The sequence below is a fragment of the Eumetopias jubatus genome, unplaced genomic scaffold (genome assembly GCF_037043125.1).
Source record: "Eumetopias jubatus isolate StellerSeaLion01/CBP00866 unplaced genomic scaffold, mEumJub1_p1.0 scaffold_3, whole genome shotgun sequence".
NCBI lineage: Eukaryota > Metazoa > Chordata > Mammalia > Carnivora > Otariidae > Eumetopias > Eumetopias jubatus.
Genome location: NW_028274809.1, coordinates 88,723,678 through 88,736,219, shown reverse-complemented (window position 1 = coordinate 88,736,219; position 12,542 = coordinate 88,723,678). Strand labels below are relative to the sequence as shown.

At 35.5% G+C, this 12,542-nt stretch overlaps 1 protein-coding gene across 2 annotated transcripts in view; it reads right to left on the bottom strand.

Moving 5' to 3' along the window:
• Positions 1–12,542, bottom strand: part of LRP1B (LDL receptor related protein 1B) — a 1,880,289-nt gene that overhangs the window by 284,127 nt on the left and 1,583,620 nt on the right. For both annotated transcript variants that reach the window (XM_088022156.1, XM_088022157.1), the window contains 3 exons: positions 4,755–4,868; positions 4,362–4,511; positions 1,478–1,600 (listed from right to left, as the gene is read on the bottom strand). In XM_088022156.1, the coding sequence (XP_087878282.1) occupies positions 1,478–1,600; positions 4,362–4,511; positions 4,755–4,868 (387 nt within the window). The remainder of the gene's footprint in view (positions 1–1,477; positions 1,601–4,361; positions 4,512–4,754; positions 4,869–12,542) is intronic.

Sequence of the window (12,542 nt, the reverse complement as noted above, 5' to 3'; positions counted from 1 at the left end):
TTTAAAAACAAAACAAAACAAAACAAAAAAACCCACAACATCTTGTGCATGGATACAAAACAAATATTTGAAGTGTGGTCTAGTCATTCCTTCTAAATTTCAATTGATTTTTGAACAACTAGAGAAAAAAAAGCATCCTAGGCAAGATTGTAATATGATATATTCACCAGCATATATATTTGTTTTTAATGATGAGGTGACTAAGGGGGTTTTACCTTGATGAACAAGCCCCCAGTTTCATACCTATACATACTAAACACTTAGATGTTTTGCTTCTCTTGAGGACACTTAAGTCTGACTAATAACATCTAAATTCATTGGCATGGTGGCTTGAATTTTTTTACCAAATTATGCACTTATCATAGTATATTCTATTTAATTCCAAAGTTAGGTTTGTGCTCCTCCCCCTTCAGCCTATCCCTCCACTCAGCATCCAAAAGGCAACATCCAAAATAGAATCCTTCCAAATTCAAGTGTTCCAAACATAAATTATAAAAAAATAAGCACTTTGGTTTCGATCCTGTAAAGTATTTTAAAATTTTGCATCTTTATTTAAAATATTCACTCAGATGACCTGTGAAAAAGAGAGAAATTTAGAAAAACTGCAGACTGGAAATACGAAACTAAAGAAAATACAACCATATAATGGCTTCCTGTACAGAAACTCTAAATCTGCATAAACTATTTGTAAAGTTCTCCCTTAATCCTGTTCACAATCTGGCTCTACTGTAAAGATATATAGCATCTTAATCAAACAAAATGCACCTTCATATTTCATGATGACATTTACTTTTAGAGGAGTTTGACATTTCATAGAAGATCCATTTTTAATCTTTTCTTCTACTTTGTCTATACACCATAGACATTTTATTTGTGTTAAATGAAAATAGTGAAGATATGTTTTGTTTTCCTGTAGGAAATTTCTTTGGCCTAGAAATTATAAAATCCATAAATTCTATAAAATAAATTTTAAAAATGCTGTCTTGCTTTGCCAAGTAAGATGAAATGTACCCACAGAAATTAGGAGGTAGGTGGTGAAAGATGAGAGTTTGAGGAAATACAAGTTTAAGTACTATTTAAAGCTATACATGTAATTAATAGAAACATTTAGAATAATAACAGTCAATAACAGATAGAGAGAATATAATGAGTAGTGTGAGCTAAATACTTATTTTTCATTGCAGAAAGTAAATATATTAGGACTTAATAAGTCAGAAAATAAAGGTATATCATTTAGATTGATGAAGATAACCACTAACAAAAGCAGAAAAAGTTAAAAGAAAAGGCTGGGGCAGGAGATTGTTACTCTTCATTACAAGTTCTTCTGTTCTATTTTAATTTTTACCATTTTGTGTTATTTGATAAACATAAAAATTATTTAAAATCAATTAGCAATATTTTGTATAAAATCCCTATGTAAGAGAACATCGGCATATAAACAATAATATGGCACATAAAACAAAATACAATGTCTCACCACAGTGGAATTCATCAAGTCCATCCTCACAATCCTTCTGACCATCACATATCCAGGTATTCAAAATGCATCTTCCACTAGGACAACCAAAATAATTTTCTTCACATTTGTGTTTGTTTTGAACTGTGATAAAATATAGAATGTAATGTCAAATAATTTAAATTAATCTTAGACTTCCACAATATAGGTAGATAGTAAAACAGTAGTACTACTTGAACTGGAAGAGATAAATAACAAGAAAACTTAAGTAAAGAAGAGCTGAGATGGTCTCTTCAAGAATGTCAAGGTCATGAAAACCAAGAAAAAGCTAAAAAAAAAAGCCCCAAACAAACAAAGAACAACAACAAAAAAAAAACGTGACACAGAACAGAGGAGACTAGGAAGACATGATAATCAAATCCAATGCAGGACTGGATCCTGCATCTCAAAGAAGATATTAAAGGAAAATCTTGTTAAATCCAAATAATGTGGAGTCCCATTAACAGAAATAAAATAAAATAACTGAGATAATTATAAAGTGAATGAGCCCAAGGCCAAAGAAACATTTTTGGTGGAAAATATCTGCAATTCCATATTCATAAATATAAATAACATTATAAAAACATTAGTGCATTTTTACTGAGAAAGTGGGCATGGTGTTCCTACTGTCCTATATTCCGAGTACACTTTGACAAGGTTTATAAAAGCACTCTCTACTTTATAAAGAAAGACAACTTACAACAGAATCTCTAAAATCGTTACACCTTACAGAAATATCATGAGAATAATAAGTATTTGTATGTAAAATTATTTGTAAATTATATATATTTTTAGGTTGGGGAGTGTTGTTATAATTATAACTTCCCAAACTACATATAAAATATTAGATTTTTCTCTACTGAGTGTCATTGGCCTCCCTGCACCTTCAAGTTTACAGTTTTAGACTGGCCCATAGCCAATTTGGAACCAAATCTTAGAGTATATGTCACACTGTAATAATCCATTCACATGATAATAATCATACTACAATAATCCACTGTAACTGTATTAAGATAACAATTCCATTTTATTTTTTCAAATGTTAACTTCATAGATTGAAGATGAAAATAAAATTTTTGACAGAATTCACCACTAAACCAAAAAGTCCTGAGTGTGATTTATGTCTTACTTTTTCTTAGGACTAGCCTAGATACAACCTAAGGTATTTAGACTAACCTCTTACTGGCTTCCTGTCCGACTGTCTACCTGTCTCATCAGTCTGCACGAGCTCCCCTTTCTTTCTTCCCCATTATAAACACAATTTTATATTAATATTAAAAGTTAACTTTTAAAATAATTTATTAATATTAGAAATATGTAAAGATCACAAAGTTTTACATATATATGTAATATGTTTATATATATATGTTTAATGGGTATCTATTATATGTTGCCTTCATATTAATTTTAAAAATTAACTACAGCTACAATGAGATACATAACTGTTGAAGAAAGAACAATTGATTAAGAATCTAGACACCCAGGTTCCATGAGTCTAAATCAATGTTACTATATTTCTTTTAAAATGCTTTATGTGATTAAAAGTAAGATGTGGAAGAGTTGTGGTGAGCCACGAGCCACAGTCACCAGTGCATGTAAAAGCCCTCCACAGAACCAGAAAGGTTCTCCAGTTCCTCCTAGGTTGCAGCTAGCTTTTCAAACCCAGAAAGAACAAAAATTATATCATAGAATGTTACACATCGTTAAGCAAGGAAACAAAGGAATCTGCTATTGCCCAATTAAGTGATAGATTATGAATTATTAAGAATATCAGTTCTTCACAGTGGATTGTGTGTGTGTGCTGTATAGAACACCTATGGATATAATTTCTTAAAATATTTTTAAAAATGATTATTTGTCAACTAAGCATGGAAAAATGAGTGTAGCGGCAGGATAAGGAGAGAGAAATACAGTATGAGGACACATTTAATAGTTTCCTATAAATCATATCTACTTCCAGTTATAGTAATTTAACACCTTTACTCCCTGTATTTTTTAAAAAATTTGTTCTCTGAAATAGATAGGGACAGGATCAAGACTTTTAAATGGAACGCATTCTGCTAAGAATACAAAATGACACTTTCAGAGCTTCTGTATATAAAGATGGAACGCATTCTGCTAAGAATACAAATGACACTTTCAGAGCTTCTGTATATAAATAAACCTTTCCGACCTTGACCCAGTGATAATTGTTATTATCCATACTACTATGTCAAAAGATTGTGTAAACCTGATCAAACAGCCTAACATGACCATGCAAGCTGTATGGCATTGAGTAAAGTTGGTGGTGAGAAGCATTGTCTCTCTCCCTTTAGTCTGTGGATAGTTTTTTTCTCAGTGTGTGATACTTCCGTGGCAACTTTAGAGATCATGGATTTTAAGACTTAATCACCAACTCTAAGAGGATTAATCATGAACTGAACATTAAAAGGAAATTGATCCAAATACAGAACAGATTTCTTGAGTATCATTTCATAACTCATTAAAAAAGATCAAGGGGCGGGCGCCTGGGTGGCTCAGTTGGTTAAGCGACTGCCTTCGGCTCAGGTCATGATCCTGGAGTCCCAGGATCGAGTCCTGCATCGGGCTCCCTGCTCAGCAGGGAGTCTGCTTCTCCCTCTGCCCCTCCCCCCTCTCATGTGCTCTCTCTCTCTCTCTCTCATTCTCTCTCTCAAATAAATAAATAAAATCTTAAAAAAAAAAGATCAAGGAGCATGTTTGGAACAGGATCATTACTTGTAAATTAGTCTACATTATTTAAATTTTAATCCTCATCACTGGATATCAAGACTAAAACCTAATAAATTTATTTTATACAATGAGCCTCTAAATCTCAAAGCAAAGACTTTTTTCTTTCTAGAATTACCTGAGCATTTTAATTCATCTGAGTAGTCCCCACAGTCATTAGACCCGTCACATATCCAGCTTGGCAGGACACACAGTGAGGTCGAATTACATCTTATAAACCCTGTGGTTTTCACTCCAAGTTTATAGAAATGTGTACAATCTGTATTATCTACAAAGAGGTAAACAGAAAAATGAGAAACACCTCATCTGCAAAGATTACAAGCCTTCTAGGCAGGTCACAGAAACAAGAAAAGTTAACCTCGTTTGAAGAAATAAGAATGCAATTATCCTACACAACAGGGGTTAATTACATATCAATTCTGGACAAGGTTCAGTGAAACACTGGGCCATGTTAGATGGAATGCCAAAGGTACCCAGGGATGAACAAACAAAAGGTAGTGGATTATCTTACTGCAGTTCTTTTCATCTGAAGCATCTACACAATCTATGTTCTGGTTGCATCGTGCTGATCTTGGAATGCATGTCCCATCCGCACAACGGAACTCAACAGCGGCACAGGTTGAAACTGGAAAAACAGGTAAATAAATAAGTGGATAGATGAGACAAAAGCGATTCCTTGCTCTAACATTTTCAGTACCGACAGTCCCGAACTTACCATGGTTCGACACGATTTTTCAGCTTTGTGGTAGTGTGAAAGCCATATGCTTTCAGTGGAATCTGTGCTTCAAATTTTGAATTTTGATCTTTTCCTGGGCTAGAGATATGCAGTAAGATACTCCCACTTGATGCTGGGCAGCAACAGGGGGCCACAGCTCCCAGTCAGTCCCGTGCTCACGAGGGTAAACAATCAATACCCTTACAACTTTTCCGTACCCAGACACCATTCTGTTTTTCACTTTCAGTAGTCACTAAATTACATGACACATGCGATACTTTATGATAAAATGGGCTTTGTGTTAGATGATTTTGCCCAACTATAGCCTAATATAAGTGTTCTGAGCACATTTAAGATGGGCTAGGCTAAGCTATGACATTGGTAGGTTAGGTGTAGTAAATGCATTTTCGATTTATGGTATTTTCAACTTAAGGATGGGTTTATCAGCACATAACTGCACTGTAAGTTGAGGAAGATCTATATTTTAACTGATTCATATAATTTTGTTTGGTTTGGCTTTTTTAACTCAGGGAAGTCAAACTTGACCCATGGCTTCCACCTGCACCCCCAAGCTTGGGTTAGATGCCTCCTATGTCTTCCCCTGTTACTTCATTGCAATTGCCTGTTTACATATCTGCTCCTCCACTAAGTTGTAAGCTCCATGAGAGAAGGGATTGTGCCGGGTTCCCATTACAGTATCAGTCCAGCACTAAGCCAACATACAAAAAAATCAAATGTTGCTGAAAATTCTTTCTCCTTCCAACTTCCAAAGTACAAGGTTATAGCACTAAGCAAATGTCTGGGTGAGGAAGTACAGGGAAATCCCAATCTGGTTGCAAACAAGTGGAACATTTCCTGCTTTGATAAAAAGACAGGCAGGCAGAGACAGAAACTGAGATGGAGAAACTGCTGAGCCTTTGCTTTATTACTCAGAGAAAATCGCTCAGCAAAGTTAGAAAGTCTTCCATGCTATGCTATACTCCTTTACACGGCCATATCACTAACATTTGGTATAGGAAAGATGAATCCTCATGCCAAGAAACCTAAATGTGGTATGACTTGTCTCTATTGTTAGAAAGTATGACTCTCCAATTCCCTGGTATGCTTAGATGAAAATCAGTTTCAAAATGCTACTGTCATTATATATACCTTATACAGAATAGCTTGTGCTTAATCATATTCCTCTCCACTTTGCTCACACATTCATTTCCATATAATGGTTTCCAGCAATATGTTGTGAACAGGTGCATGACATGCTATGTACATTAGATTAACTTACGTGAGATTTTTATTCAAAATTCAAATTTCCACAGGTTGATTATGTAAATATACAACCTGAAGGGCTCTTTGATTATGCCACTTTTACTAGTGTTGATATTTTAAAGAGCCTATTTAATTATAAATAGAAATTATATCAATTGTAAATGGTTAAAATGCTACCTTAAAATATGCAAATTTTACTCAAGGGTGTGTATGTCATTTGTATTTCATATTGCACCGTTCTTATTATATTTAATTGTATCTTGCAACTGTATCCTTATTTGTGTTTAAATGATGATTAGAATAAATGTTTTATTTACAATTTGCAATTATAATTGCTTCAGTGTTTTCTTCATTAAAAATAACATCTTATCATATGAAACAGATAATGCTATTATGAGTAGAGATAAATACACTGTTCCGAAGAGTTCTTCTAAAATGCAAAGTCTCTTCCATATACCTTTCTATTACATTTTATATATTTTTTTCAATAGAAACAGTAAATGGAATACATAACATAGAAAGTAATCGTGACAAGCATTTACATTCTGTTTCTTACTTTGCTATCTGTCAGCAATCTCCTATTAAGAGATTGTGTTCCAAAAGATTCCTTATAATCCCTTTATTTAGAAGACAGGATTCATTTCTCCATGAAACAACATTCTAGATAGTGGTAATGTTCCTAGACAGTCTACAAAGATTTACCTCATAATACCCTTGAGTTTCTATCTTACACTCACAGAGTTTAAGGATACCAGAAGAATCCCAGTGGGAACAATTACAATTCACCACATCATCTCCATCTCTCCCCAAACTTCCACAGAGAATCTTCTGTGTACATGGCAGGGAGTCCATCTGAGTGGAGATTTGGTGGCAGATAGGATGAAGAGGCAAATTATGACTCCATTAACATGAGGATAGCATCTCACATAGTTATGAGGGCTGAAGATCTGGCAATATTACAGTAATTGAGTTTTAAAAACTGTATTGGGGCTCTCAGGTAAAAGTGAACATAAAGAATACCTTGTGAGAAGAGTAGAGATGTGGAGCAAGTAGAACCAGTTTTAGATGGAATTCTGAGAAGAAGAAAGGAGAACTCTGACTAGAAGAAAAGAAAGTGTAACTTTGAAGTTAAAAAGAAGGATTAGGAGATAGGAATATTGCGCAGGAGATAGTATTTAAAAGAAAGACATGGGGGAAAGGGTGAGATAGGGAGTCAGAAGAACTGGGTAGAGAGTAGAATATTTGCAGGATGCGTTTTTCTCCCCATTTTCCAATAAAAAATAGGGCTAATGAATCTTGGTGAGGACAGGCAGGCCTATTATAGTACGTGCAATGTGCAAATAGGAAGACTGTCCCTTTACTTCAAATCCTCTCTTCACAGAGTCCATGGCTTGGTATAGAGTTTGAGAACCACCAGAGGGTTAAGCACGGTGTTAAGTCGCACTGGAATTGGACATACTACGTGGTTGCAGAATTTCATATGCAGCAGAGGCAAGATGGTTGGGGGAATTAACATCTCCAGTATCTATAGGCAGGGAAGGAGAGGGAGATGGGAGAAATCCATGGGAATTCAGGAACTTTATTAAATATTTAAGCAAATACCTCTTTTGCCAAAACCTCTTCCTCTATGTTCCTTCAACTATATTTCTTCCTCACTTTGTTTTGTCAGTCAAGTATTGAAATTTGTTTCACCCTTAGGGTGATTTTTGAGGGAGAAATATGTTGGAATCTCTAATTTGTCAAGTGAATATGAAAGCTTTCTGACAATTTTTCCTCAGGCTAAAAGTCCTGAAAAAGAGAGAAAAGAAAAAAATGTAGTCCGAATAAAGATAAGCTAAGTGAGAAATACTAGACTTTTCCCTCCAGATAGTCCAAAAGTAAAAGTAAGCCTACAAAATGTGAGTGAAAACATACTGCAGCCACCCCAGGAATAGCAATGAGATACTACAAAGGAAGATCTGACAGGGATTGTGGATCAAAGCAGCACTAAGAGAGAAAGTAAAACCATTCTTTCCCTCACATACTTTCTTAATTTTCCTATTTCATCCACTTTCTTTATTTCATGTCAGTTAAAATATTTAATGAGATAGGAAAGATATAACATTGATTGGTCTTTCTGTGGTTTTTAGGACATTTCTTATAAATAACTTTAGTCAATGTTTTCTCTTCCAACTTCCCTGCCCAGCCTGCAGCACACGATGAAAGAAAGAAGGAAATAAAGAAAGAAAGAAAGAAAGAAAGAAAGAAAGAAAGAAAGAAAGAAAGAAAGAAAGAAAGAAAACTAAATTTTGTCATATCTCTTCTGTTTACTTTCAAACTACATCTTTTATTTAATTTACTGCTTAGGCTCTAAGGGTATGCAAAGGAATGCAGAAGGAACGATGATTTCATCTACAGGGATGCTTATCCTTTCCCCTTTGCTTATTGTTTGTGGAATCTTTAAAGTTTTGCTTTGAATTTATAAAAAAAAAAAAAAAATAACACCAGTTTCCTTTCCGTTAGAACTACTTAGCTTTTCAGTCACCTAAAGGTGTCCAGATGACTCGGGCAAGTTCATGTACTTCCCAAGGAGAGTAATTAGACCCATCTCAGTAGGGAGAGAAGGAGGGATACCGTGTACTCTCCCCAACCTATTCACTCAACGTCTCACACACCAGAAGTGGAAATCAGCGTGACAAACTTTCTGAACAACTCTTCAGGCTAGCCCCCTCCACCCCGCCAGACAGCCTGGTGTCTAAAACTCTCAGGGCAGCTATAAAAGATTTACAAGGATTTAGGGTTTTGCTTCCCTTCAAAAAGAGAAGAAACCAAAACTGATTCCTTGGAACATCCATTTTCACTCTGCCTTGTGGAATAAAGATAATGATAATATTAATTACTATGAACATCTAAACTAAAGAAATAAAAGTGTAATAGTACTTCAATTTACAGATGATTTCGCCGTCATCTCTCTCCATAGCCTATCAAACTCTCTCTGTATATATTGACTTTTTATTGTACTAATTCAAATTCTTCATGTCTTACTTTATTCACATTTTTAAAAAAAAGTAATGGGTGGTTTGTGTGTGTGCGTGTGTGCACATGTGCATTCCTTCACATTCTAGCTTGATATTTTTATCTTTATCCTAGTTTAATGTCTATTATATTCTCCTTTCCTGCTTGCAAATAACTGATAAAACATGCCCTTTTTGCGGGTCTACTTCTAGGTTTCTTTCCTCTTTCTTCCAAATACTTATCCATTTTCCTCTACTTAGTCCCAGTATCTTACTATATTTTATCATTTTTAATCTTTTATAGGCAATATGAAATAACAGCTGATTTAATCTTCACAAGTATTTGGCTCTTCCTAAACTAGTGTCAACTTTAGATGGTAAGCTACTCAAATGTTTGGCCAACATCCTATAGTCGAAGATGACAGAGTGACTTCCGAACCTTTCTCTAGCTACAGGATGATCTGTGTACATTCTCTCCTCTTCCACAACTTTGTATCGCCTTCTCCTACCATCTGTACCTCACATATTTCCTTTACCATCAATCTTTCCTAAAAATAGTCTTATTCACTGTATTTACTCCTTCACAATCCATTTTCTGCACCAACCCAAGGAGATCTGGCTTTTCTTTACCATTCTGCTACTTGACTCTCATGAAGGTAACCAAGAGATTATCTCCTATTTGCCAAGTTCAGTGACCGCCTAGTCTCTACCTGTCCTTTCGCCTTCCCTTAACACCTTACAAAGCTAACTGATTCTCCCTTCTTAAAAATAATAATAATAATAATTTCTTATGAAAATCTTTGTTAGTCCTGTGGTCCACTTCTCCTTTTCTTATATTATTAGTGTCTTTATTTTTTTTATTTCAATAGGTAATTCTGATGTACTACCCTACGACTATTACTCTATACATCCTATGAGCTTTCTCTCTGATTAAGTCCAAAATTAACACTTCTGGGGTGCCTGGGTGGCTCAGTTGGTTAAGCGACTGCCTTCGGCTCAGGTCATGATCCTGGAGTCCCAGGATCGAGTCCCGCATTGGGCTCCCTGCTCAGCGGGGAGTCTGCTTCTCCCTCTGACCCTCTTCCCTCTCGTGCTTTCTATCTCTCAGTCTCTCTCTCTCTCTAATAAATAAATAAATTCTTAAAAAAAAAAAAATTAACACTTCTGTTCTAAATCCACTACCTGAGCCCCAGATCTCTATCTATCTAAATGTCTCTGGAACAGTTCCTTCTGAATGTCTACAGGTGCTCTACTCTCAGAATGCAAAACATCTTTATTATCTTATCCTTGATCCCACATGAACAAAAGACCCACAAAAATAAATTTAAAAATCAATGAAAAACAAATAACAATGTAAAAAGGGGGGGATACTCACAAAACTTGTCTATTCTTTTCCACGTTTTCTCTGTGTTTATTACCCAAGAAGACCTGTTATGCCACCTTTTAAAATTCTGTTGTATCTGTCTCCTTTTTATTCTTAGCTTTGGCTGCTTTGATAGCCTCCTGTTTTACCTTTCTCATGTCAGCATTATAGTTTTCATTTGCACAAGCATAGTTTTTCTCCCTGTTTTTGAAATGTAAATTTGATTGTATTGGTTCTCTTTTGGACCTTCAGTGACTTTTTGGTGACTACAAGGTGAAGTTCATGTTCCTTAAAATGGCATCAAAAAACAACTTCAAGTTTTGGCTCCTTCCTCTAACTTGCCTCATTGATGTTTTTTTTTTTTTTTTAAACCACTTGCCAATATACAATCTGGCTCTAACAATATCAAATTTATTTGCAGCTTTTGATTGTAGTTTCTCTACTTGGAATTGCCTTCTATTTTGATCATTCTACCTTATTTATACATGATTGCAACCCCCCCCAAAAAAACTTATAATCATAAAACCTGATATACACCTCATGTCTTTAAATAACTATCTTTATTTGGAGTTTTAACTCCTTAAGGGCAGGCAGATGACTTATTAATTTTATGTCACAGTCCTTAATGCATTTTACCCAATGAAATGTATTCAGTGAATGAAAATTTTTAAAGGGAAATTGGTTTAGAAAAATCTGTTTGGAGGCACCTAGGTGGCTCAGTCGGTTAAGCATCTGCCTTTGGTTCAGGTCATGATCTCAGGGTTCTGGGATCAAGTCCCAACATCATCGGGCTCCCTGCTCAGTGAGAAGTCTGCCTCTCCATCTCCCACTGCCCTTCCCCCTCCTCATTCTCTCTCTCTCTCTAATAAATAAATAAAATCTTAACAAAAAAAGAAAAAAGGAAAGAAAATTCTGTTGGGTCCAGATTTTAAGAGGCCTTGGATATCAGACTAAAAACTTCTTTATTCTACAAACATCAAGACTCCATTTGTGATTCTTTTTTTTTTTTAAGATTTTACTTATTTATTTGACAGAGAGAGACACAGCAAGAGAGGGAACCCAAGCAGGGGGAGTGGGAGAGGGAGAAGCAGGCTTCCCGCGGAGCAGGGAGCCCAATGCGGGGCCCGATCCCAGGACCCTGGGATCATGACCCGAGCTGAAGGCAGATGCTTAACCAACTGAGCCATCCAGGCGCCCCTCCATTTGTGATTCTTTATCAGGGCCATGATTTAAGAAACAATATGAATGCTTACACAGCATTTACTATATGCCAAGTTCTGTTCTGAGTTTATTTAATACTAATATACTCATTTAAATATTGCCTCTTTTCTTACAGCTTGGGAAACTGAGGCACAGAATTGTTAAATATTTTACCCAAAGACACAGAGTCAGTGTTGAGGCTGAGATTCTGACCTAAGTCACCTGGCTTGCTGATTGGTGCCAGTACTCCCTCTGAGAACACATTCAATAATATGTTATAGCATGACTATAACCTTGGGATTAACTGGAAAGAGTAGAGGCAGGGAGACAAGTTAAAGGACTATTGTGTACTATGATGATTCTTTGAACCAAATGTTAATGCTTGATACAGAATTGTGAGCAGCATCTGGTTCTCATATAGCCTTAAGGATTAATTTTAGAGATCCTCAAGGAATTAAACATAGGAAATTTAAGAAACGTAGAATGCAAAGGCAGGAAAACGTGGAGTGGGTTTTATTCATGAGGGTGTCTGAAAACTAAAATGGAGCGGGATATCATGGCATATAGTTGGACAGTATTGGTCCTTCGTGCTTTGGCCATATTGTGTAATGGAGCTTTAACCAAAGATACATGAGAAGCATAAGGCTATAAAAAGTTAACTATTGAAAGTAAAACTCTTGACACATTTTACTTAAAGCAGATGAGAAAAGGTGCTATGTTGTAGGCTCCTGATGGTGCAGAGGGATTTTTGAATTCAAAATGCAA